This window comes from Epargyreus clarus, unplaced genomic scaffold, assembly GCF_041222505.1.
Source record: "Epargyreus clarus isolate Ecla_fem2 unplaced genomic scaffold, WU_Ecla_fem_2.2 ptg000015l, whole genome shotgun sequence".
Classification (NCBI taxonomy): Eukaryota; Metazoa; Arthropoda; class Insecta; order Lepidoptera; family Hesperiidae; genus Epargyreus; species Epargyreus clarus.
Window position 1 is genome coordinate 10,069,173 of NW_027332223.1, and position 27,967 is coordinate 10,097,139.

Consider the following 27,967-nt stretch of genomic DNA (forward strand, 5'->3'; position numbering starts at 1 on the left):
TAAACGCAAAATTGAATATAGCTTCGCTGAAATGTGTTATTTCAATATTCACCAGTAATATAATAGAATAGTAAAAACTTTAACTTAATTTGAAGGTGGTGGAACCTTTCGTGGTTCGACACCCCCGCCACACATGTTTTTTTCCTTAAAAAAGCGCTTAACTCTGTTTTGTGATTTAACAACTTTGGTAAGTAAAATCTACTTAAGGTCAGAGATACCAACGCATCTCTGACCAACCCCAGGTTGGACTCCCACCATTATGGGATTGATCGCAGGTTTACGTGGGCGACAGTGGCCATTGACTATCATGTGAACTGTATACTCATTTGCTACTTCCTTATTATACGCAATTTCTATAGGACCGCTAGATATTCTATCTTAAGTAATATCTTGTAGGTATCGAAAATACGGACGGACGATTATAAATCCTTATTTAATTAATAGTCAAAAGCTTGAAATCTTTGTCATATTGAGTATAAACATTTGTTATCTCAAGCTGCCCTTTTTGCGTAAATACCTGTTAATATGCGGGTCACACCTCAGCGTGCCCGCTACTAATTTATGCTTGCCTGGTGAATGATTCATAGATTTCGGCTTCGTAAGTATAAGTGGGATAACAGATTCGATTTTCTTAACAATATTTATGATATTGACATTACTAATTACGAATATCGCTTAAGAATAAAATATCCATATTTTATGTTGCTGTCCAGGCTGCCTGTGCGTTGATTTTTTTATCGTTAAACTCATAGATTAGTAAAGATACTTTGCCGCCTTGAAATTAAATGAAGCCACAAACGGCTTATTAGTAAGTTCTTTTTTTTGAATTCTTGACAAATAAAAACATTTTTAGAGAAAATTTACGAATAAATAATTAATACTGCGTAATTTACATAATAAATAAATAATTATTTCAAATACTTTAGGGACATTTTAGCACGGAGACGTAGCAAAACTTTTTTACGCAACTATTTCAATTCTCAAAACTGGGTACAATTTTCCTGTTAGGAGTCAGTAATCTTTACTAATCTATGGTTAAACTAGACTTATGTTTCATTTCAGTCAAAAATTTGTTTAAGGTTTAGACGTTGCCTCGTCACGTTTTTAAAATTATTATTATCATAAACCGTATGGATTGAATTTTTTGATATAATTTCGCCATCTTTGGATTTTTGTTAATTCTAAGACATTAGCAGTATAATTAGTATACAAGTGAATTTTTTATTACTTACTAAACTTTATGTTAATATTGTTACAACACTTCTCAAAATTTGAAATTATTCCATCACGCAATATCAGCAAACATTAATTACATAACGAAATTAATCAATTTAACGTTGATGTGTGATAATTTTTGTCTGATCCAATAACATTATTTTATTCCAGCTGTACGAGTAGGTGTTTCTATGTATCCTACAACATATAATTAACAGTCTAACGGCTGTCATTATGCTTATTTATATTTATTATGAGCCTTATATATTCATAATGAGCAAATAGCCATAGGCACAGCTAAGTCGTTTAAGCTGGCAAGGTGCAAGCTGCGTAACTTAGAAAAATGTAAGTTGCAACAATGTTAGGATTTTAGAAGACGTTACTCTTCTCTTTAGAATTCCTACATTTGAGACATGTAGAAAAACTTTAAAATCATCTTTAATATACTAGAAATAAAAACCCTATGCTGACTGGGAAAAATAGTCACGTTCTCATACTGTACCTTTCACCACTACTAACCCTCGATGTTCTACGAAATAGCTCGTGAGTATTATAAAACTTGAAAAAAATACCAAAAGGCAGATTACATTCATTTATTGTTTTTTTTTTTATAATTTCATGAATAGCATCTTGGTTATTTTAGCTTCAGTCGTAGGCAAATTAGCCAAAAAATTAAAAAACTCATAAACACATTATACCACTAATCGTAGCTTTCTAAGATAAATATTAATCCTGTATAATATATTATACATCTACTTAGAATATATATTGCTAGTCCATTAAAATACAAATAAAAATAGCTTGTAATGGTAAAACGTTAGTGTGAAACATTAAATATGTAAATGATTAAACAGTTAAGTGTGTTTATTGTATCTAATAAACCGAATAACATTTGATGTTTCATTTTAAACTTAATTGGCTATAATTAGAGAAGATAAATAAATTAATTTGCTTTATGTCATATTAGCAGACTAAATGGCTCAATCTGACGTTTTTTATTGAAATCCTTTACAATGTGATTTTTCAGCATCCTACAATATCGGAGACCATTTTGGTGGTGGAACCTCATTCTTCGAGTGCACTCGTAGCACTCCGGTCGCAGCTGCACTTCTGGATCTGGTATCATTGAAGTACAGACCCCCTGAAGTTTGGATACTAAATTCCGGTTTTTTGATCCCCGCCCTGCATCCAGCCTTTGTTACTGATTTTTAATTTCTATTATCAATATTTTGGCTGATATTTTTAATGTTCAGAATACTCATGATGCTGAACCCGGAATTCGACAATTCTTGCATAAAAAAATATTAATGAAAACTTATTTCGAAGAACTTGACGGGCTTCATGATGTTTAAATTCAATTTATGTTGAAGTTTAAGCTTAATAGAAGTTTAAATGTGCTTTAAAATATATTTTATATTACATGAACAAGATCTTCAAAGGCTAATTCTATAATCATAAAAGTTTTAGATCAAGTCGTATGTGACGTAACTCCATGTGCCTATGCCCGATTAGTGCTTAAGTAACCAAGCAACAGTCTCATTTTATTGGATTTTGCGTAACTGGTCACTTGTTGTCATGTGCCAATTTTCACCTTTGACGGATGAACAAGTCTTTTGTCGGTGAGTCGTGCGTTGCGACGGCATCGATTATAAGTAAAATTAGAATAACTGGACGTTTGCCCGCCGCGCGAGCAGCAAATAGTACTAGGGCATGCGTTACAGCCGCGAATACATGCAATGTGCCGACTACAGACACACTTCGTGATAAGTTTTCGCTTCTGTCCTTTCTCAGAAATTTTCCACTAATAAGCCACTTCTTGTTTTTATAATTCGAACTGTAAATCAGAAACACAGTCGTATATTATCAATTCTAATCTAATCAATAAATCGATAATCTAATATGACGCAATTTTATTGTCGTAAAAATATGTCGGCCTAATTTTTCAAGGTAAATACGTATTAGGTACACTAATTCAGTATTTTGATGACCAGCACGGCTGACTAATAGTCTATAGCAATCAATCAACGAAATGAACAGCGTAAGCACAAGGTCTACACCAGTAATGGACTTCGTGTCTAAGAAACATCCATCGATAAAGACGTAATTTGAAAATCGTAGGATAGAAATAACGCGAGAACAGTCCTCGACCCAATCAAGGGCCTTACGATATCTAACGTAAGCTTCCCGCTACTCCCATCGCTATCGCTGATCAGCTGGTGATCCTTGAGATACCTGAAGAGGTTCATATGACACACTCCACGACTACACTTTTTGCGAAAAGTTGAAATTGAAGTTTTAGTGAATAGTGTGAAAAGTGAAATTAAGAAAAACAAGATAAGGAGATAATTTCAATCCTGTCATTTACGATATTGTCGTCTAGAAATAATAGAACTGCCTATTCACATTTTGTATGTACAGAAAATTAAACATCGTATAAGGCAGAGACATCTATAGGTGGTAAGGGTATCAATAATCGATTTTGAACAAAAGAGGGTGTTACCCTCTTTTGTACCCTCTGAGATGGGGTTTACGTTTTTTACAATACCAGATATTCAGAAAATCTCAGAAAGGTAACCATACAGTAACATGGCAATTCTGTCGATGTAGACTTTTGCATGATCATTTTCTTCTTCAGAGAGAGAGAGAAGAAAAAAATATTTTAGTTTCAAGAACTGAACATTTTAAAATCCTAATATCAGTTATTGCGCTTCCTTGAGAACTGATTCCGAAGTGGATGATCTACTGATTTCGCCCACTAAAGGAAGTAACAGTCGTTAGAATGAAACACTACGCGATAGATTACTATTTAGGCTGTACAGTCATAACATTTTGCTTAAGTACTTGGTGTGAGCGTTTTTGTGTCCATGCCATCCTCGCGGAGTATTAGTGCTCCAGTACTATCTGTACCTACAACTTTTTATTTTCTACAGTCTAAAACACTTTAATGTACTTGCTTGCTACGTTTGTTAAATATTTTTAATGTGGGATCTACCATACCAATCAATTAGGTAAAATTTGGTCATTCGTTTCTTTCTTAAAAGTTAGCGAGCCATTGCTTTTTCCTCTTTGAGACGTATAATGAAGTACTCAGCTCAATTTCTTGTCAATTAGGCTCTTAAAACAAACTCTACTTTACAATTGTTGTTTCGTGTCAACAATTGACTTTTAATTTTCGTTAAAAAAGAAATATACTGAAGTAATCGAGGAAACCTTTACTGTTATTGTCAATTCACTTTTTATTTAATGGAGGTTCATTGATGCTGTCGCTGTAGTTCTTGTGAAATGGGATATATTATACCAACCACAGATCGAAATTTGACAATGACTAATATAAAGACATTGTTAAATGTCGACCTCTGGTAGGAAAAAAAATAGATAGATGAATTATTATTACCGGCTTAGATGAATCGATTGGGGTGAAAACAACATGTAAGCAAATGTCAAAAAGCTTGTTTGCATTTATACAGTGTTAATTGTGTACACTGACGAACTCAAACCATACATCCATCTCAGTATCTATATAAAGTTATCATCTTTAAAGTCACTTGCGTTTGGGAAATTCTTTGTCTCTCTTTTTTTATACTAATCTTTGTTTAAACCTTTATAATCGTCATTCAGGCTTCATCGCGCCTCAAGTGTTTGAACGTCAGCGCATGCTCGTTACTGCCTTTGATCAAACTCATAAAGAACAGTAAGTTCCCAATTTCCTAAATATTCCAATTGACGCAAATAAATCAATAATGTTCTCATTGCCGCTGAGGGGTTGTACCTCTGACGTTTTTCTAACGATTTTCCCTGTACCTGTCCTGTCCCTGTACCTGTCCTGTCCTGTCCCTGTCCTGTCCCTGGGAGACCTTCAAAAGGTACCCGACGACGTGGGAATGACGCCGGGTTATGTGGGATTTTTACCGCACTAAAACCCCCCCGGTGGTCGTCCTCAACGCTTGTTGGGGAACTCCGGGATCTCCGAGGGAACATAACCGGAGTCCTCCAAGCGCGATGCCCCGATCGGGCTCTGCCCTGGGGGAGCACTTTTGGCTCCTCCCACACCATCTGGTGTTTACGACGGTATGCGACCACACATACCGTCGTCCTTCCCGGGGTTGCTTGCTGGACGGTTCGAGCTCCCACTCTTGCCACCCGCAACCCCGGAAGCCCCCTTTTAGTCGCCTCTTACGACAGGCAGGGGATACCGTAGCCCTATTCTAGTGTTCATGAAACCTACTTGTCTAATGAAACGTGACGTCATCGGACAAAATGTAACATTTGCGTCTTATTGTTTCTTTAGAACATGTCATTAATATTTTTATTTTTCTTTATACTGGCTGTCTTGTCTATCTATAGTGTTGGTATTACGGAATACAAAGTTTCGAAAATTCAGTGAATGATAAACTTTTTTACCGACAATTAAAAATATAGCATAACAAAACAAAAAGAGGCTTAATAATAAAGAATTCTTGTAGCTTTCATTCTTATTTAATATTTATGTTAAGCGCATGAAAATCCGATATGTCAAAATATTCAAGCTTTAAAACGGCAATATATGAAGTGTATGTAAGGGTTACTTAGATACACTTCTTTGGTAACTAGTATAAATCTATAGGTAGATCTTAGTAGAATATAACTGAAACAAAAGAAAAATTATATAAATAGAATTCGTGCCCATAACAGGCCCAGACATCGTTTTGCCTAAAATACGAGTATATAATAACACAACATAGCGTCATGGCAGGCGGATCAATCAAGAAAATCCCGCGAACACCACGTGACGTAACGAAAAGTTCTACGCAAAAGCCTATTCATAACGCTTTCTGGCGATGTAAAAAAATTACGTCCATTCATGAAACGCGATAATATTGTATGTATGACGCACGTAATCTCTACCTTTCGGAAAAAAGGTTTTGCAAGCTTTTATTACTGTGTTGTACGTATGTTGGTCAATATTGCAACTAAAATGTTAACTGATTGAGCTGAAGGAATACTTAGTAAATTCGATAATGCAATACTGGTGTTACTAAGTTGATCTGATGAAGGGTTCTGATACTGGTTGTAATAACGCCTTAACTTAATATAATCCTCGACTAACTTAATATAATACATACCTATCCTCGCCGTGATTTTCTTTGCTGAATGACTAACCATTTATTTCAGTGTATCCGTTAAATAAAGGCTTGTTATTTTAATTGTTATGTTATAATTATTATTATGTTTTAATATTTTTACCTTTCCTGTGAAATTGGTGGACAGACTAGTTTTTTTATATAAAACAGACGCCAATAACCACTCATCACATTTACAAAAAAATAAATTCCACTCAAAATAAAATAGGACTATAACAAGTGCATCAGATCTACGACTAACGATTATCTTGAACAGCTTTAATACGAAACAAATAAGTAAATCTGCCTAAACCAAGGACACAACTTCAGCCGCCCGGAGAACGAACGTGAAAACGCAATCCTCGTAGAATATGAAAATGTATATAAGATAGTTTCCATTTTCATGGCACGGTGTGCGGGATTGTCTTGTGTTTTCGCTGCAATAGTGAGCAACACATATCTCTCGTATCGTAAGGTTACTGCGTAACCGCGACGGATACGTAATCGCGGATATCTGCGGAGTCATGAGTTTTGAGGTACAACAGCTATTCTGCGTTCGCAAACGGACGCGGAAGAAAACGCTCCGTGAGCTTACAAATACGGGCCAATCATACAACCGCTATGAAACAATGTTTTAAATATATTAAAACTTTTTTAAGAATACCTGCCTTTTTTTAAGTAACACCCTCATCCAATATTCCACTATAAAATTAATTGTACGAATATTTAGCCTACCAAAGAAGAGGTGGCTTGGTATACAAAACAAACATAAAAAACGAAGCTGTGACACAATTAAAATTTAAATCAAACAATCACATCGGATTATACAGCCGGGGTGCGATCGAGCCGCGCTATAGATGTCCGCGAGTGACGACGGACACAATCAATGCGGAAACGGTCCGCGAATGAGAGCGAGATGCGGCGGGCGCACGCCGCGCCGCGCCGTCACCGCTGCATTCGTCTCCGAGCCACATGCACACCCAATTCCTCATTTAAAATTAGTATATTTACCTCTCACAATAATATAGTGATAGGCGACGATAATTTCGCATATTATTAATATACAGAACGCCTACTCGTACATGTTTGTTACTTTGAAGGATATGTTGTAATTTCACTTTGTAGGCTATTGCACCCTTCTTGACTAATTATATACTTTTTTCAGTATTCTGAATATATTTAGATAAACGTAAAATAAGACGCAAGTACCAAGAAATAAGCTTCATTGGATATGCCTAGATAGATCTATAAGAGGTTTAAGTCAATGTATGTAATGTAGAGCCAGCATGGTTCAACTGAGGAGGTCCCATCGCCATAACTATTCCTAGCGGGAAGCAGCTTTGCGTTTCTATGTAAGAATATGGATGGAGATCGCCATATCTTATCATCATATTTGTCCTAAAGAGAGGCAATACATATGTAATCGGCTTTAGGTACAATAGTTCTATTTAAACTATATCAAAAATGTACATCGATGGCAGTGGCAGTTAGGTTAAACTATAAAAAAATAGCTCAAATATACTCGGAGGCGAATATTGGGTACATACCTATTTAGAAATGTTTTTATGGAACACTAGCTGATCCGGCAAACGTTGTATCCCTTATTACTGATCACTTAGGAGTATGAAAAATAGATAATAGCCGATTCACAGGCCTGCTGAATATGCATATTAAATTTGGTGAAAATCGGTAAAGCCGTTTCGGAGGAGTACGGTAACTAACATTGTGACACGATAATTTTATATTTAAGGTAATAAAAAGACAACTACATAAATTAAATTACCTCACTGTCCTTTCGGAAATCGTTAGACTTCGGGAATCATCTCAGCTTTTATATACAAGTTAATTAAAACCTATCCCAACCCAATGAATATTAAACTCACACTGTAACTTCTGACATTTTATTTTATCATAAGAATATATAGCCTTAAAGGTCATGTAAGCCACTATATTATAAATATATATAATAATGGACGTAGTTTATACCAGAATATTTATTTAATACTGATTTATTAAAACTAAGTAAATAAAACTTTACAATAAAATTCATTACGTCATTAATGTTTGCGGACGAGCCGACAACGCAGATTTTGTATACTTTTTGTAGACCCTTTTATAGAGTCTGGATATTTCAGCCATTAAGTAGATCAGTTACAAACGGAGCTGAACAATTTTCGATCTAAAATTGGGGAATAATTACGCAACATGAATATTCCTCGGAGCTTTTATTGGTATATTTGTAACATCCTATACAAGAAAGCTTTATTTAAAGATTTTACAGCTTAAACAGTCCTTACCTAACACTTCTAGACAAGTTGTTCAACGGAAGTGTATTTATAACGTTAACATAATTAATAGCGCGTACCTACTTGGCAAGGAAAGCTTTTGAGTTAGTACGGAACGGATGCACGCGGACGGCAACGACGCGGGCGTACGAAAGCTCCGCTCCGTACTAGCGATTCCGTTAGCGCAGGCTCGGGCGGGCGGCGGCGAGGCGGCGGCGGCGGGCGGGCCGTGGGAGGTACCGTTAGTGACGTCACCGATATGACGTCGCAACCGTGACGTCAGACGGCGCGATATAGCCACCAGCCTCGGCGGCGGCGGCCTCAGTATCGCACCGCCCGTCCGCCAGCGCGTACTTCCGCGCGCCCCTTCGCGATCGCTTAGACTGACTGACTGTGAGTGAGTGCGCGTGCAGTGAGTGGAATGTGCTCGCCCGCATGAGGATCCTGCTGAGCGAACTGGGCCTGTCTGGCGCGTGCCTCAGCCTGACCCTGGAGCCGTGCGCCTCCTCTCTGGATCCCGCCAAGCCTGCGCCAGGTCAGCGCCCGCACGACGATTCGCGTTCCTCTACTTCTGTGTTTATTTTCGCTTTCGTTGTGTAGAACCTTTGGGTATCGTAGACCCTGTGTGGAACTGTCGTGACAATGGCTATCGGCTAGAATGCGAGGTGCGTTGCTGACGCCCTCCAGCCAACACTGCGGCCTTAGACAATTCCATAACACACGTACGTACCCTCCCCTTTTTATTTCTTTTATTTTAAGTATGCTATTATTATTATTTTACTGTTATTTTTTTGTTAAATATTTTTATTATTTTACATTTTATCACCTAACATTATTTAGTGTCATTTACTGAAAGCTTTCAAAGTTTTGAAAACAATAGTGAATTTTATGTTTAATCTGGTGCCATTTTTATGATATTTAACTATCGTTATAATGATAATTAATTTCACAGTTCTACATATAAGTTGTGAATGGGATATGGGATAATCGATATATGAGAAACTTATTGGAGATACCGCAAAAAAGTTAAAGTTTAAAACAAGATTGAGGAAGCCTTCATAAATATAATAAAACTTTCTAAAACTTTAACAATGTAATTTATATAAAAGGAAAAGTGATGCGTTCAAAAGTTATCAATGAAAACTAATGTTAACTACGTTGTCCTCGAAACAAAGCTCCTATACCATATTATACTATAACCTATACATTAAAAGTTTAGAAGATTGATTGAACTATGACTAATCATTTTGATTTTTGTAAATATTTCATAAAATTAACTAGCATATTAGGAATATTTTTTAAACTATCAAAATATTATTACTTAACTGTTATCATCCGAATGGTAAAAGAAGTTACACCTTAGTTCCGTTTGATTCATTAGCGTCGCAATATGTGTGAATTTACATTCACCACTTGCGAAAATTTGCTTACCAACTTGGCATTCTGATAGTTATTTACTTTTACCGTGAAAATACGAGGAAGTTTTACTATTATTACAATCATTCAAACCTTTCTAACATAATCATAGAAATTGTAGTTGCGAATATTGATTACAAGTAGAGTTCGCCCAGTGGTTGAAAGTCAATGATAATTTTCTATTTCTTATTTATTCCAATGAAGAGAAAAAGGTGCCGGACTATTTTTTAAATAGAACAGGACCGATCCCAATATTTTCAACAAATAACGAAATAAGTTACAAGAGGCATTGGATTTATAACTTGCTATTTATACGTACAATAGATGCAACGTTTTCGTGTAAAAATGTTTAAATAAATCGTAATATTTATGAATATATGAATAATAACGCAAACATGACACATCTCTATTTGGATAAAAACTTAGACCGATCTTTAATAATTGCCTAACGCGTGTTGAACAAAGATTGATCGAAGTTGGCGTGGTAGAGTTAATTTTGTTTTTGTTTTGCTCGGGGCAAGTTAGGTAACTAGTATAATATGGGATGGTGTCGCGATCGCCTCCGGTGAGCCGATGGCCTCAGCCAAACAGCCTGCACTTGCCCAATCGGTTGTCGCAACCGGCAGACGTTGGTTGCACCTGCCGACACCGAGATGTGCCTCTGCAAATTACCGATCATCGCAAAACATCATATTGTAACACACTCCTTCTCAACGTACGTTAAACTCGTCTCTACAGTAATTACAAAACGATACAACACAAACACAGTTGTACACGGCTTGCAATATGCACATATAACTATAAACTTAGCACATAGGTACTCAATTTTAATTAGTCTACAATAAACTATCGTTATAACAAATGATCTTCACGCACTTGTTCATTTTCCCGTCTTTCTCTATTAAAAGAATATCATTTCTATCAACATGTGTATAAAACGTAATATTTTCTCACAAGGCTCTCGCAAGCTCCTTTCACTTTCGACAATAACATTTACTAATTTCGGGAAAATCGAACCACACTCAATCGTTATAAAAGAAGATAAAAGTGGTTCTATAAAATACAGATCGCGATCGTTTTAACGATTTAAAATTAAACTTCTAATTTATGCTCTCATATTTTGACACAGAATGCAAATGAAGCTGTATCTGATCAAAAATAAAGATTGTAAGCATAATCTATTATTTAAACGCTTATACGTGTTGAAAATGGGTAAATATGTGATTAATGTAGGAAATATATTGATGGGGAGGCAATAAACAGGCGGGTTATCACCCGCGAGCTTGAATGACGTCACGAGGAAAAGCTCACGCTCCCTTTACGTCACTTTTACTCGCAATGATGTAATTTTAGACATAATAGCTACTCCTTAGAGTAGCTATTATGTCTAAAATTACATCATTGCTTACTAAAACTATAGCACTTAATATATTTTAGTTTCAATTTAAGTACATTATTATTATAAAGTTACAAAGCTTTTGACGGAATATAAAGTACCTACTTAGTGTTATATAAAGATAGCAAATGCAATTGTGTAGAATATTAAGTAAATATTAATGAAGATATCTGTAGAGGAAATTTAAGTTATTTTTCAGTAATAACACACACACACACACGAGCAAACCCCTATAATAGATTTCAATAGGGTTTCCCTACGAACATTTAATATAATAAGAATGTTAAGTACCCAAAATTATAAATTGTTATTAGAGACGTGATCGTGTTTTTCAAGAATCTGGATATATTTGCAAGTAACTTTATAAACGTGAATGTGACGACAGCCTAAAAATCACGTAATAATAAATTGTTAATACGTATTTATACGCATTCATTTTATACAATTCTACTGCTTTCCGCGGCGAAATTACGTCACGGCGTCTAAAAATACGTGGGTGGTAGGCAGTAAGGGGTGTATTGGAGCGTCAGGCGGTAGCGGCCTCGGCCTCTGCATCGAACGCCCGTGACGTCACGCGACGCGTTACGTCACTCATCGATCCGCGCCCCGCTTCAAGGACGCCCTTGCTAACCCCAGTGGCTGCAAACTTCCTTAAACTTGAAGCCTACCGGTAGACTCAAATTAAAATTAGACGCCCAGTAACGTCTACAGACAAAAGTGCAATGATTTGTTCCACTGTATTTGTTACTAATAAGTTGTGTATTGGTAACTAATAAAGTATTTGATATCTTAAAAGTTAAAGAAGTATGTGTATTGAGAAAATTTTAAGTGTCTACCGATTAAGGGTTAAAAGATAAGAACCCTCTAACAGACAGGCAGACGGCGGAGGCTTAGTTAGTAATAAGGTCACATTTTATCCTATGGGTACAGAACTACAAAAATTGGTGGCTAATTGTACAAAGAGAACTACAAAAAATGGTGGGTAATTTTGATTTTATAAATGTTTATCAGTACTTTTAGTTACCCATTGCATCTAAAGATGTGTGCGAAATTATGTAATCACTCGTATACCTACTTTTACTAAACGTGCCGCCAAAATACAGAACACGTTTAGGTGGACATTAAACAAAGATAAATTGATAAATTCAAATTTATTCTTAAATGGCTATATAATACACTTAAATACCTACGCATAGCCGCTACAAGACAGACATCAAGGTCGTCTGTACACCTATCTTTAGTCAACTAATTAAAAGCAAAATTATTTTAAAATAGGATTTCTCGGAAAATCTTGTAATGCGATAGCTAATTAAGACTACTCATTAATTTTAAATTCTATTTCAAATTCATATTTGCCTATGATAATCTGTTAAGTACGATAAGTAATTATAATATGTAGCTATAGCTGTAAGCTTTTACTTCTAGTTTAGTATAAATGTTCTCACGTACAATAAAAACTTTTTATTATGATATTGGGATAAATATTCAAGCAAAGTATAATACCAAATATGTAACAGGGATAAAATAGATGTTAAAATAATCGAAATTGTTTTATGCATTATGAAAGCTTAAATCATATACCTACGATTATCTATGTGGTCACAATTTAGTTTTTCCTGTTATGTACTTATGCGAAGTAACTTAATCTACACTTCTACACTAATATTATAAAGAGGAAAACTTTGTTTGTATGTTTGTTTGTAATGAATAGGCTCAAAATATACTGGAACGATTTTAAAAATTCTCTCGCCATTCGAAAGCTACATTATCCACGAGTAACATAGGCTATATTTTATATGAAACTAGATGACCCGGTGAACTTCGTACCACCTATTTATGAGTGACTATCTGTACCTCGTGGTTTCACTCGTGTAATTTATGTATTATGTCCATAAACTACTGGTAAATATTAGGAAATGGCCACAGGAGAACAGGAAAATAAAAAATACAATTAAATAGAATTCACTCTACCTCTCTGCACTTTGTTATTTTTTTACCGACTACAAAAAGGAGGTGGTTATCAATTCGGCCGGTATCTTTTTTTTATGTATGTACACGAATTACTCCGCCGTTAGTGAACCGATTTTAATAATTATTTTTTTATTGTGTTATTTTTTATTGTAGGTTCTAATGAAATTGCAAAGTCAGTTCATCATTGACTATTTAAGGATCTGATAATGTGGCTCGGAGACAAAATATGTAACTCCTCAACCGATGGGAATAATTGAGTCGTGTTTGAAGATATTTGGTGTAGGAGGTTCTAATGAAATTGCAAAGCCAGTTCATCATTGACTATTTAGTTAGGTTAGGTTGGAACACATAAGACAATATAAAACTAAGCGGGCAAGGCGCGGCAGCGCCCTGCGAGCGGGCGGTTCCAATCAATGTAAATTCAGACCGTACCTTAATTCATGATCACGTTTATACAATTTTATATTGTGTTAATATAAATGTTATTATGTCATCACTAAAAAGGGTAAAAATTTTTTTAACAAAAAATACAACCGACTTCTATGTCACTACATAGTAAAAAATAATTCAAATAAATGTTGGTTTAGTACATATTTCTGAAGTCGGCGCTCAATATATTTCGTTCGAATTATTTTTTACTTTGTAGTGACATAGAAGTCGGTTGTATTTTTTGTTATTTTTTTTTTACAAACACGCGAAAAGAAGTACCTATAACTTCAATAACGGTTTTTTTTAAAGAAAGTTTATTTACTTATAGTACTCTAATCGGGTTGTTGAATAGCTAAAAATGCTGAAACAGGTGTGTAAATAGAAAGGCGGTTTATAACAGTCTTAAGGGTTGATCTAAAAAAACAAACAGTGACTCAGATGCTTCATTATGTCTTATGATAATTTTCTTAGTGCTCCAAATTAACGGATATTACATTAAAGTTCCATACCCGATTAAACGACCCTAAAGGTTGATTTTCCAAAAACGGTGAAAAATGTGTTCTATTATTTTGAATCAAAAAGCTAAATTCCAATTTTCATAGACTTTGCTTCAAAATCTGCCGATTTCTAAACGAAGTGTCTTCTAAAGCCAAATGCAAATTTTTACAGTTTTTGCTTCCAAATTAACGGATTTTAACATAAAATTCCAACCCCTACTTAACCAACTTAAGGGTTGATTTTGCAAATATCGTAAAATAGATATGTAATTACTTTTTATCGAAGTCCTATCAAATACCAATTTTCATATAGATTTGCATCAAAACTGGGGGACTTTAATACAAACTTTCAACTCTTATTTATTCACGGAAACGCGGTCGAACAGGATAAAAAGTATCCTATGTCCGTCTCCTGGTTCTAAGCTACCTCTCCACCAATTTTCAGTCAAATTGGTTCAGCCGTTGTTGAGTTATAAAATGCTTCACGAAAACGCGGTCGAACGGGATAAAAAGTATCCTATGTCCTTTTCCTGCTTCTAAGCTACCTCTCGATTAATTTTCAGTCAAATTGGTTCGGCCGTTCTTGAGTTATAAAATGACTTCACGGAAACGCGGTCGAACGGGATAAAAAGTATCCTATGTCCGTTTCCTGGTTCTAATCTACCTCTTTACCAATTTTCAGCTAAATCGGTTCAACCGTTCTTGAGTTATAAAATGACTTCAAGGAAACGCGGTCGAACGGGATAAAAAATATCCTATGTCCTTCTCCTGGCTCTAAACTACCTCCCTACCAATTTTCAGCTAAATCGGTTCAGCCGTTCTTGAGTTATAAGTGGAGTAACTAACACGACTTTCTTTTATATATATAGATATATTTGATAAATAGATTTTGAGGCGGTACAAAGTTTGCCGGATCGGCTAGTAGGCAATAAAATATCGTTGGTGATACCTATTTTATTACTTCCACTCATGAAAACTAAAATAACATTGTTCTTTCCCTGAAATCATTGTAACACTAATTCATATTTTAGTATCATAACTTGTTGAAAGCCCATAATGACTTGAATGCATAATTATAGAAAATAAATGAATATTTATAGAACGAAAGAACGAAAACAAAAGTGAACTACAACGTGATATAAGAAAATGTAACAAAGGTTAGTAGGAATCTGGCTTACGCATGTTTTTTATGAAGGAAACATGGCGCCTGTCGTGCCGAATATTAATCGCGCGACACCCGTCTCGCATCTAACCAGTTTGACCAAATACTGATCAACATTTATAAATGTACCTATAAAGATACAATATAAAAAATATCTGCTCGAATATTATTACAGTCGTCGAATGGAATCTATAAATAACGTTTACACTCGAAAATAAGCGTTGACTTACAGATTTCTGTTTTCTTTGGAAAATTACTAAATATATTAAAATAAATATACTTAATTTATTGTATAATATAAACGTATGTTACACGCACGTGCTATATTTATTATACTTTGGATTAAAGTCGAAGTTTTACAAAGTTTAATTTGCTGCTCTACCAAATATTATCCTACCATTTGTACTGCAAACTCGTGATATATCTGAATTATATTGGTTTTCATTTTGTATCTTTATTTCTTAGTTTACGTTGTTTTATAAATACAATGTATTATGATAATAATTGGGTTTCACACCTGGCAGTATTAACACTACCAACTTTGAATTTAAATGCACGTTGCAGAAAACTAAAATAGCTGTTAATTTTTATTAGACTAATCAATATGAAGAATATTTTTATACTATTGTACCCTTATGCCTTGCTCAGTCTGAAGGCATAACAAGTTTGTGTATGATGAGTATGAGAAAATATGCATACACTTGCGTAAAAAAACTCGTGTTAATTAAGTAGTTTACTGAGTTCAAAAGATTTTAGCAAATGCAAACTGAAATTGACAAACAAAGCTAATGCACTTTCAACAACTCGCGCGTCATCAACGGAAACTCTACCACTAGGAACGCGGTACAATTTCCAAACTATTGTAAACAATAAGAGTGATGACGTGAATTTCGTGCAATGTGCGTGGTGTTAGGGACTCTAGGTGGTGTCGCGTCAGAGACTGACGTCACACGCACACCCCCCCAACCACGCGCTCAGCTCACAGCTGACCGTTCCGTTACGTTATCCTGATAAACCTTATCGATTTTCGGACGCGACTTTGACGAAGTTTGTGGGGCTCGCCTTCGTTATTTTACCCGCGTAACGTAGCTAAGTTATACCGTTCTATAACTATCAGCTGTTTTCATAGTAGCAACATTACTGGTTTACTTAATTCTTAATTGAATAATGTAATTGCTAGTAATACTATACAAAGTAACTTGTTTATTAATAAACATTTGCAGGTGTCTATGAGTTAAAGTGACTTTTAACTACAGGTGGAATGGACTCTCGTTTATTATGTTCAGGAACACGGTAGATGTAAGAAGATATTATCGCCAGTAAACGTTGTTTAAACAAATATTTCTATACTATTTGCTTTTCTAATAAAATATGTAATTTATCAATAAGCTTTTTATGAACGAACTTTACAAATCACACTTTTTTTATAATCTGCTACTCCTATAGTAGCAGACGAGCATGCAGTCCACCTTATGGTAAGTGGCTACTACCGCCCATGGACATCTGTAATCAACCCCAGATAATCTTAGATATTCCTACCTGAGGTCGGCCCCAGATGCGCCGCTACCCCTGAGGACTAAGTTGGAACTCCTCAGAAAAGTCTGTCTCCCTTACCACACCCTTCAAACCGGAACACAACAGCGCCTAACACTGCTGTTAATAGGCAGATATAGGTGTGGCAGTGGTGCCGCCGGAGTCGAACCATAAAGGGTTCTACCACCTTCAAAACATAAACCCAAAAGTACTTATTTATAAAAATCTACAATCAAGAAATAAATTCTAGATTTGATAGGAATAAAATATTCATCATATTTGATTTGCATTATGTACACAATTTATCAACATGTAGTGCAATGGTTTTTATTTCCTTCCTAAGCTGCAAGGCGAGGCACGGGCCTACAGATAACCAGTGTAAAAGTAAAGCAGACACATTTAATCCATTATTCATTAACCTTGCGAGCATGCGACTAAACAATGTTGTCCGTGCATACATTGAGCCACGCAGGAATTTCAAGCATATTGCGTTTGCTCGTCATTATTCGTCACTGCTCGCTATAAACTAATGTTTGGTATCTGCAGAATACTACACGTACGTCACGAATAAAAGTCTACCTACCTGTATACATATCTATTGCCACAATCGATATTCGTTAACTTTGGGGTCTGCAGCGCCCTCTGTTGCGTGGGCTTATAAACGTTATCTCAACTGAAACCTCCACAACAGCGCGTGTGGAAGCTTATTAAAAGCAACCCCTAGTTTAAAAGTTTCATACCATTTTATACAGGTGGCGCGATAAATGCAAACCGGCTTTGTTTAACTTAATTCCAAACTCTATATTTTTCTATTTGATTTAAAAACAACAATGAAAAAACAACAGAAAATTATGATCATGTTAGCAGAGGCTGATTAATAAGTTCTTTATATCATCAATTAAATTCATTATTGGTTTTTAGTTCGAATTTGTCAGGAACATAATTATCTTACTTACACCTTATTTAATTATAATAGATAGTTATCTAATATTGCCTGAGGCCGTCTCAAGTAAAAAACGCATCTTCAATATAATTAATTATTAACGAGTCCTATTTTCGGTAACGGTAGGTCAATGAAAGCAAAAGTAGGTAAAAATATTTCTCTAATAAGGAACCATCTTCTGGTCATATCTACGTTCTGTTATTATGAACTAAAACATGAAAGCGAATGTTATATTAAGAGTCTAAGTACTGCAATAATTATGAATGCTCAAAATTATTCCAATTATGAGTACAAGTTGCTTACTTGTTTGTATTTGCCACACATGCAAATTTTATGACTACCTAGGTACTTAGGACGTGAATATTCACAATAAATAATTAATAAATTGAAATGGTTTCCATAATTATTTCATTTACTTAGTTTATTTTAAAGATTGTTCTGCGAAAATATTTAAGTAGGTACGTAAAAATTCTCGGAAAAGGTTAGTAATTACCTACTATACCTACTATGCCATCATATCATCATCGTGCCACCTAATGCCCAAATGCTTACTTCGACTTTCCTCTTTGACTAAAATATTATGCGTAATATATAATAAATAAAAAATGCAGCTCGAGCATGTAATCCACCCAATGGTAATTGGACGCTGCTTTTCGTGGACATCTATAATGAATCCCTGATGGGATTGCAATTGATCTATCTAAGGTCACACGCAGTTGCTTTTCTACCATTTAGAACGCCTTCACACTGGTTCTTCAAATCAGAATATAGCAACGCTCAACACTGCTGTTAAGCCCTGGGGGCTTACTATCATCTCTTAAAACCATAATATTTTAATCATACTTTTACTTTTTTTGCAGGAAATTAAACTTTTTAAGCAAAATATGACAATTTCAATTGGTTTTATACAATGGATAAGCGAAAAATTAATATGGGTTTAAGTTTGTTCAACTGTGTACGACAGAATATTGTACTGTTTTAAGGAGGAAATAAAACTTTCCTGAACTATGATGGTTTTTAGAAGATGGTGGTAGGCCCCCTGCACAACTTAATTCTACCATAATTTTACTTAATTAATCTTTAACCATTACCTATAACAATTCAACCCATTATGTTTCAACTTTATATAACTAAATTTAGAAAATAACGCATGAAGTATGAGGTACCTAGGATTGGTAGACGAACCCCTAGAGTAGTTGGTGGGATTTCATATCACTAGAATATTACTGCATATATTCTGGTACAGTATAGAACACCACTTTACTTATAAGTTGTCTCATCAGCATTCTTTAAAATAAACTAACAATTAGATATGTAATAAAAATATATTTTACCAGTGGAATGGATTTTATTGGATATACATTTAAAAAAAGCTCATATCTTTTATAAGTACCTACTTACGAGTTTTTTCCTGTTTATATAAATTGTGTACTGCAATTAATTTAAAGTTAAGGTTATTTTACTATATGCCATCAGTAAACCATAGTTATTATTATTAGGATTAATTGAGTCCATAGGGATTCAATTAACTTTTCTAGCGAAAATAAATATTACTGAGGTAGAAATCGGAAACTTATGCATACCTATGTCAATTGTATAGAGCGACAAAAGTTAAAAGCTTTTAAGTTAGTAATAAGGTAAGTAGGAAAAATAGTCTCTCTATAACACGCTTCACTCTTTATTATTTAGATACCAAAAATGAAGTAGTAAAATGGCAATTACTTTGAAAACACAGACGAAACTCTCTGTCTGTTCAACTTTACTGTGTAATGCACAGTAAGTACTTTTTAAGCTTCCATTTTATTCCAGTGATACTTATACAGACGTTTTAACTTTCTCGTCAGGTGTAGCAAAGCATTTACCATCAATTTTTATTACCTACTATCAAGTGAACTGCTTAATCGTTTGGTACTTCTTTTAAAAAAGTAGTGATAACCCAATGGTTTAGAAACTCGGCCTCTCGAACTGAGGTCTCGGTCTTAGGTTCAAATCCTAGGCACACAGCTCTGATTTTTCAGTTATGTGCGTATTAGAAATTAATTATCACTTGCTTAAAACGGTGAAGGAAAACATCGTGAGGATACCTGCAACCTGAGAGATTTATATAAATAAGAAAATATAATATATTTAATATCAGTTTTTATTGAATTAATTACCGATATTAAAGTTTCGCGGATCCATAATAAGGAAAAATATCAATAAGCTAAACACCACATCATTTAAATACTATTCAACAATTTGTAATATGTTTCATATGAATTATGTTAATGAGTATGGTACACCTGAGTTTTATATACATGAATTAAATGGCATACTTATATCTTACTTTCGGTATTTCATATGGCTGTATTTTTTTTTTATTATATCATTATATTATCATATATTTTAGATTTTTGTATACCACGTTACAAGTATTTTCTTCTCTTCAGTCTATTTAAATTAAAATTATTTTCTACCTTATAGAAGTGGTATATTAAAAATATGTTTTCAATAACTATTTTATATATGTAATAATTATCTAGTTAAAAATGGTCATTTAACTCATAAGAATTTTTCAATAAGCCTGCCTATTTCTGCTTAAAATACATGTTGCGGCTTCAAGTTTGGAGCTTGGAGCTTTAGAACTTCTAACGATGGAGATATTTATATGATGGAATCGAACTCCTCATAGGAAACATTATAATTAACTCCAAGTAGTTCTGTTCTTATGGAGTTAGTTACACATGTTCGTAGATGTGAATGTCAGGTTGACCACCAAATGTTAGGTTGACCAGACAAAATATTTTAATGTTAAATCCAACACTACTTACTATGACCTAATTGTATTGGTAAACTCTCTTAAAGTTATCGCTAGAAATATAAGTACCTACAGCTAAGTTAAGGATATATTGTATTTTCCGTATTTGCGCAATTTAAAATCTTTTAAAAGTTTGTACTCGTTTTATACAATGTTATGAGATGAATTGCTTAATAGTTTGTTTGTACGGGATGATGGTATCGCCCACCGAAAAAATCCCACTTTAAATTAAAAATAAACAAATAAGTATTTTCCGAGTTTCCTAAGCACGGAAGCGTTCATAAACTTCTTCTACTGTATTTTAATAGGAATTAGTTCACCCGCTACCTACTATATAAAACATTGATCGGTTTACGAATGTACAAAATATTGTTTAAACTTCGATATTTACTTACTAATTATTATCTTTATAAATTCATAAAAACATTTTTACAATACATCTATTATAACTATAATTATGTACATATAGGTACTGATACTAATAATAAAATAATAAAATCAATTATTTTTTAAAGGTAGTAAAACCCTTCGTCTGCGGAGAAACCACCACCACCTATTTCTGCTTTTTATCAAAAGTATTACCGAAACGATACTGTGTTCTAGTCTGAAGGGGGTGATAATAGAAACACTTATACCTATGAGGCATTCCAAACTAGATTTCGGAGTAACAAGGTATATCTCAGGTAGGACTCTATCTACGGTTGATTACAGATATTCATAGGCTAGTTTCCACTTGCCATCAAGTAGACTGCATCTCGTCTGCTACTCCTATATTGTAAAAAAAACTTTACTTTTCACAGAACTAAAATGTTTTAAGTATTAACATAACTTAATTGTTAACACTTCAGTTAACTGGAAGCATCTTTATAATGATTAAAGTTATTTGTAATCCATAACTTAGTTCTGACCTAATAAGAACAACCATACGTTATCTTGATAAAGAAACTATTCAAGTAAATTGCGGTAATAGACTTTTACTTTAATATTTGTATATAATATACTGATTCGGTATGTTGAACAGTTTAAGTTTAAACTTGGTTAATCCTATTATAACTCGCTGCGTTCAGGTATATACGTTGTCATGCGTGATTTTAATATTTAATCGAAATCGTTACAGCAATATAGACCAAAATTAAGAAACATATAGAAAGCAAAAAAAACTATTTGCGCTCTTGGTCAAAAATGATTCGATAAATGAACAAAAATCTATTATGCATTTACAATTACGATCATTATACCTAAAGTGTCGACATGCTAACCAGTTCCACAAACAAATGTTGAATAAGATTTAAGTTTTAATTTACTTAAAACCACTGGGTTAATTTTAACGTTGACTATAGTATTATCAAACACTGAAATATCTTTTTGATTTTCGTTTTTATTAAGTCTGTATATTCCATTGAATTATGAGGACAACAAACAATAACAAAAACCTAATCTTGTGTCTATAGCTTAATAAGGCTGGAATTAATGGTTCTTAACATAATAGAAATTGCAAATGCCAGTGATTTCATAACCTCCCGAGGGATTCGCCGCCTTTTCGCCCCAAAAACTTAACAGCCCCAATGCTGTGGCAATGTAAGCTTAGTACTATCTGATTATGGCTCAAAGTAGACGAAACCCCATAGATTAGTTTGGACGTATTTTTATGAAACAAAGTCGAGGTGTATACATAGGATTCAATTTTCGGGGCGTGGTGAATCAACAACCGTGACACAATGTATTCAAACCGGCAATATTTGGCTGCTAAAACTGCACTATAAATTAGAAGACCTTTCTTCACCATCGCCACTTTTGATCATAGAAGGGTAGCGTTCAGTCGTCATCAATGCCTGTTAGCAGAAGTAGATATTGATTTGACAATTACGAGTGCTCGTAGAAGCAGGAACCAAAGTATGTTCGCCGAGGGTAAATATAAATGATGCATGGATTGTATAGCGTGATAGTTCAAAGTACCATGCCGCTAACTCGCGTCCAGACGCCTCCCGGCGCATTCGCTGTCCATCGGCCTTCGTCGATGTTCCGATTTATCGTAACTTATGTTTAAGTTACAAAATATGTCATTATAATACTATGTACGTGCTCAATAATTTGTTGTTGGTAATATCGGTATGCGGATGTTCAGAATGTGATATTTTATTGTTACAGGGCCGAGCTCCATAGAGCCGCGCTCGCCAAGCGCTTTCACGTCCAACTCCTCCAGCATGCTACTGCTGCAAACACACGTAAGCACACCTAAATTATATAGATTCCGTCATAACTACGATATCCGTATAGAAATATTAAATAAATAAGTTATAATTTTATTGAATCAAGAAATTCTTTTTATTATTCAAAATTAATTGCTCTTATAAAACAAAGTAATCGTATTGTGTTTTCATAATAATAATATTGAACCCCAGTGTTTATGACTATCAATAACGATGTCGCCATGAAACAGTGAACAGTCATTAATTTACAAATAAGTGAAATAAGCGCGCTATTGGTGCGTGCTGTCCGCCCATGCCGGAGCTTTGCCGCCTACGGTAACTGTAACGCCTTCTTTATCGATTTATTTTTCTATTACAGAGCAACTACGGTTCATCCTTCACTGACCTGCTGTCACCACAGTATCAAGACGATTCTTCGGAAATCTTAGAAGATAATCTAGATCCATTCCCGGACGTTGAATTTCACGCGCCGATTCCTCCTGAAGTCAAATTGCACCGTACGACTCCAGTGAGCGAGACTCCTTCGCCGATTCTTGGACCTGCATTGCCGAGTTTCGAAGAAACCTATTCAGTTCGTTATCCAAAGCAAGAAATGGCAGAATTCGGCATGAAGATGGACGAAGACTGTTATAACAACGCCTATTCTCACCAAGGGCATGCATCTACCCAATTATTATATCAATATCATCAACCGACACTTCCATACGTTCCGTCCCCATACTACGCTCCTGCCCAGCCATGCAGCCCCACGTTTGACACAGGCGGAGTACCTAACAATCAGGATTCTTACTCGTTACCGCCTTTCCCAAGTTCCATTGACTTGCTTGCTTCAGATCAAGCAGCGAGGCAAAGACGAGCATCTCTACCCGTGCAGAGATCCGAATCTAGTAGCTCTAATGACAGTCCGAAATTACACGGCGGCCGAGTGCATTGCATGCAAGCGTCGGCGCCTAGCTCAGCGTCAAGTTCGCCTGGCGGAGCGCCGCAAGACAGCGTTGGTTCCCGCGCTGCGCCTCCGTCACCAAGTCAACTATGTGCCGTTTGTGGAGACACCGCTGCATGCCAGCATTACGGAGTTCGTACATGTGAAGGTTGCAAAGGGTTCTTTAAGAGAACCGTTCAGAAGGGATCTAAATACGTATGTTTAGCTGAAAAGTCATGCCCAGTGGATAAAAGAAGAAGGAACAGATGCCAATTCTGCCGATTCCAGAAATGTTTAGCTGTTGGCATGGTGAAAGAAGTTGTTAGAACTGACTCATTGAAAGGGCGGCGAGGGAGATTGCCTTCGAAACCAAAATGTCCGCAAGAGTCACCTCCGAGTCCTCCCATTTCTCTGATTACTGCTCTTGTAAGAGCGCACGTGGATACTTCCCCCGACTTTGCTAACCTAGATTACTCTCAGTACAGAGAACCTAATCCTATGGAACCACCGACGTCAGATTTGGAAGTGATACAACAATTTTATTCACTGTTGAGCAATTCAATAGATATGATAAAGATGTTTGCCGAGAAAGTTCCTGGCTATGGTGAATTATGCCCAGAGGATCGAGAACAATTATTTGCTTCAGCGCGACTTGAATTGTTTGTCCTTCGATTGGCATATCGCACTCGTTCAGAGGATACAAAGTTAACATTTTGCAATGGACTCGTTCTTGATAAAAGACAATGCCAGCGATCATTCGGGGACTGGTTGCACGCAGTGCTCGATTTTAGTAACACACTGCACTCAATGGATATAGACATCTCGACTTTCGCTTGCCTCTGTGCATTAACTCTGATAACAGGTATGTTTATATAAATTACATAACGTAATAAACAGTTCTATAACCAAACTTTGATTTTTTTAGTGTCTTCAAGTCCCTTCTAATTTTTGGTTTCTTCTCCAACAGAGAGGCATGGATTAAAAGAGCCACACCGAGTGGAGCAACTCCAGATGAAGATAATCGGATGCCTGCGCGCCCACATGCCGGGTGGCGGCGGCGCGAGTGCGGCAGGAGCGCCCCACTTCAGCCGCGTGCTCGGCGCGCTGCCCGAACTGCGCTCGCTCTCCGTGCAGGGCCTCCAGCGCATCTTCTATCTCAAACTCGAGGACTTGGTGCCCGCGCCGCCTCTCATCGAGAACATGTTCCGCGCCAGCCTGCCCTTTTAGGCGCCCTACGTTACCCGCCCCGCACCGACTTCCCGAGGACCACACCCGCCTTTGAAACCCATTCTTCTTCTCTCTAGGGCCGACTCCGTTATTTTTATAAGTGTTTAAGATTAAAAATATTTTTCTAGAACTAGTTACAAACTATAGGGCTCGATCTCCTGCGGAATCGGTCCTCGCTTCTCGTGTTAGGTTAATTTTAATATTAAAAGACATTTTATCACATAATCATAAGTAGAAATGTAGGTAAACTTAATTTATTGTAAATGTATATTTGTGTGTGATTCCGTTTTTATCTTATAAAATTATCTACCTAGTAGTCTGCATTTGAGTTACCGCTCGTGATCAATGGCATCTCGTCGTACAAATATTCCTATGTTATTTACTTGTGTATTATTTAAATAAGAAAAATCTAGTCACAAGACTTACAAATATAAAAATTTGGCTTGTAAACACCGAATTTTATAGTAATTTTACGGATGATTAAGGCATTTGTTAATAATAATTGTCAAGTATGAATGAGAGGGAGGCCGGCCTGTGAGCCGGGCCGACTCTGGCGTGCGAGAACACGATGATGTGTCAAACAGTGAATCGTTGGAAGTTACCTTTTAGGTTTAAATTATTTAAATATAGTTTAGATGATAAAATGTTAATGTAATTTGTTATAATAAAATTATACCTTTAAGGCCAGAGGAAAAGTTCAGCATCCTTTTTATAAACAACCTAAACTCCAACGTGTCTTAACGAGTACCTTTCTTAGATAGGTAGTGTAGATCCTTGTGTACGTGTCTCTTACAATAAAATATGTCTTCGTCTAAAGGACGTAAACCATATCATTGACTTATCACATAAAGAGTGTATGCCCTAGATTATAATGTTATATTGTACCTACAAAGGTATGTTTTATTAGAGTATTTGAATAAATTATAACTTAGAACTGTTATTTAAATGTGGAGAATTTTAATGTAGCATAAAGTGCGATCGGCATAAAATCCAGACTGGACCAATTATATGAAAATTCAAGAGAAATGGGAAATGTAAATCTAATCCAAAAAGAATTTAAAACTGGGACGCAATGTACGTAGTAAATGGCAGTAAATTATAAGTAAAACTTAGAGTATAGAAAATATAGGTTCTCGAACATGTTGCTTTTGACGAAACATAATTCAGTAGCAACAAGCAGTGTTTTAATTTTCAAAATTCAGAATTAAAAAGGAAACAATAATAAAACATAAATAACATTGCACACAAGTTACAAATGGAAAATTTAGGTAATTACTAGACACCTATATTTTATATGTTCTAAGAAGCAAAAATGCAAATACTTGATGCAAGTATTCAATTTATATGGGTAATGTAAGTTATTACCTACGAAGTATGGAAATTGTTTTAAAGAATATTCAAGTATGACTTAGTATTCTTGCATAGTTTTTCATATAGATATTTATGAAAAGCGTAACTACATTTTTTTAATTACTTACCCATTATTTTTAAATTAATTTTGTCAAATTATGTGACGAAAGGATTTACTGCTTTTAGGTAGGTATGTAATTGTGTGATGTGAGAGCTGTAAGTTAGTCAAAACATGATATTTTCCCTGCACTATGAGTGAGTGATAATAAATTGTTCCCTAGATTAGTTATAATATTGTTATATATATGATATATATAAACACGTGATAATTTTATACTAAATTGATAATATTTTGATATTATTATCAATGCTGAACTTTTTACTCGACCGCCCAATCTCCTTTTTATGTATTAGTTAATTTTATAGATTTGTAAAAATATTCGACGAATTTTCACATTACTTTCTCTGTGTGTGACGCTACGCTTTACTGTTTTGTTATAAATTGGACATAGTACATTCTGCGTAATGTTTTAAAACATATTTCAATCATCTACTTAATAACTTCTTATAACTACAGTAATTAGGAATGAAAGACATACCTACGTTAATATTTATATCGATACAAAATAATATTGTGCCCTACTAAGCTTCTTTCGCCGATTCAAGACTAAGAACTAGTAGTGTTCCTGATAAACAGTTGAGTTATGGTTAATTCATATAACATCAGTAAATTGCAATGCATGCCAATAATCCTATTACACATACACATGTACCGATTGTAGTATACCTATATACTTAACATTAATTAAACATTCCAATACGAAACCGAAATTTATCTTGTCATTTATTTAAAGAATATCTGTCGTAACACATATTTTATTACTTTTACATAGACTTTTATTGCGTGGAAATACAGTAAAAAAGCTGCTAGTATTTTTACATTTTTTAATAATAGAAAAGGAAAATATGATAGTACAACCTCACTAGCAATTGGAATGCTAGTAGATACCTGTAGTCGTTCCTGATACTTAGTAGAGAATAATCAATATTACAAACCGACGCTATAGTAATTAGATACTTGTGACGGCTGCCAATCATGAACTTATGACTATTAAATGCATTTCTTTTCAAGATAGTTAGATGTGCTTTGTTATACTATGTTATACCTACTTTTCTTTGTAAATATTTTGTCACAATTAAATAATAACGACGCAGATGCGTTACTTTTAAATTTATGCTTTTATTTACCTACATCCCATTATTATACACCTATAAGTATGTATATTTTATAAAAGTTTAAAAGTCTACCATTTCACTGTAAAATGTGGCCTAATACTTTTCATTCTAAAAAGAAACGTGAGGTAGCTATGTGTTTAGACTATTGTTAAAGTTGCTACAAGGACATACAGGGTGAATTTTTCAAATAGGCCTTCAGGGCTAAATCTTAAAAATAGCTACATATTAAAAATATGGCTACATATTAAAAAAAAAGTAGCTTTGGAATATCAATGTTCT

The 27,967-nt window shown here is 35.0% G+C and overlaps 1 protein-coding gene and 1 pseudogene across 1 annotated transcript; both read left to right on the forward strand.

Moving 5' to 3' along the window:
• Positions 1-8,696: 8,696 nt before the first annotated feature.
• On the forward strand, positions 8,697-9,199 carry LOC140747963 (uncharacterized; annotated as a pseudogene).
• Positions 8,850-27,683, forward strand: Hr38 (Hormone receptor-like in 38). The gene is made up of 4 exons (XM_073080631.1): positions 8,850-9,321; positions 22,892-22,968; positions 23,312-24,737; positions 24,843-27,683. Exons 1-4 carry the CDS (start codon positions 9,258-9,260, stop codon positions 25,100-25,102), a joined length of 1,827 nt encoding a protein of 608 aa, XP_072936732.1. The 5' UTR covers positions 8,850-9,257; the 3' UTR covers positions 25,103-27,683.
• Positions 27,684-27,967: the final 284 nt, after the last annotated feature.

Coding starts and splice junctions, on each gene's coding strand:
- Hr38 (XM_073080631.1), top strand. CDS start 9,258: ATGCGAGGTGCGTTGCTGACGCCCTCCAGCCAACACTGCGGCCTTAGA. Junction 9,322..22,891: donor TAGACAATTCCATAACACAC/GTACGTACCCTC, acceptor TTATTGTTACAG/GGCCGAGCTCCATAGAGCCG. Junction 22,969..23,311: donor TGCTACTGCTGCAAACACAC/GTAAGCACACCT, acceptor TTTCTATTACAG/AGCAACTACGGTTCATCCTT.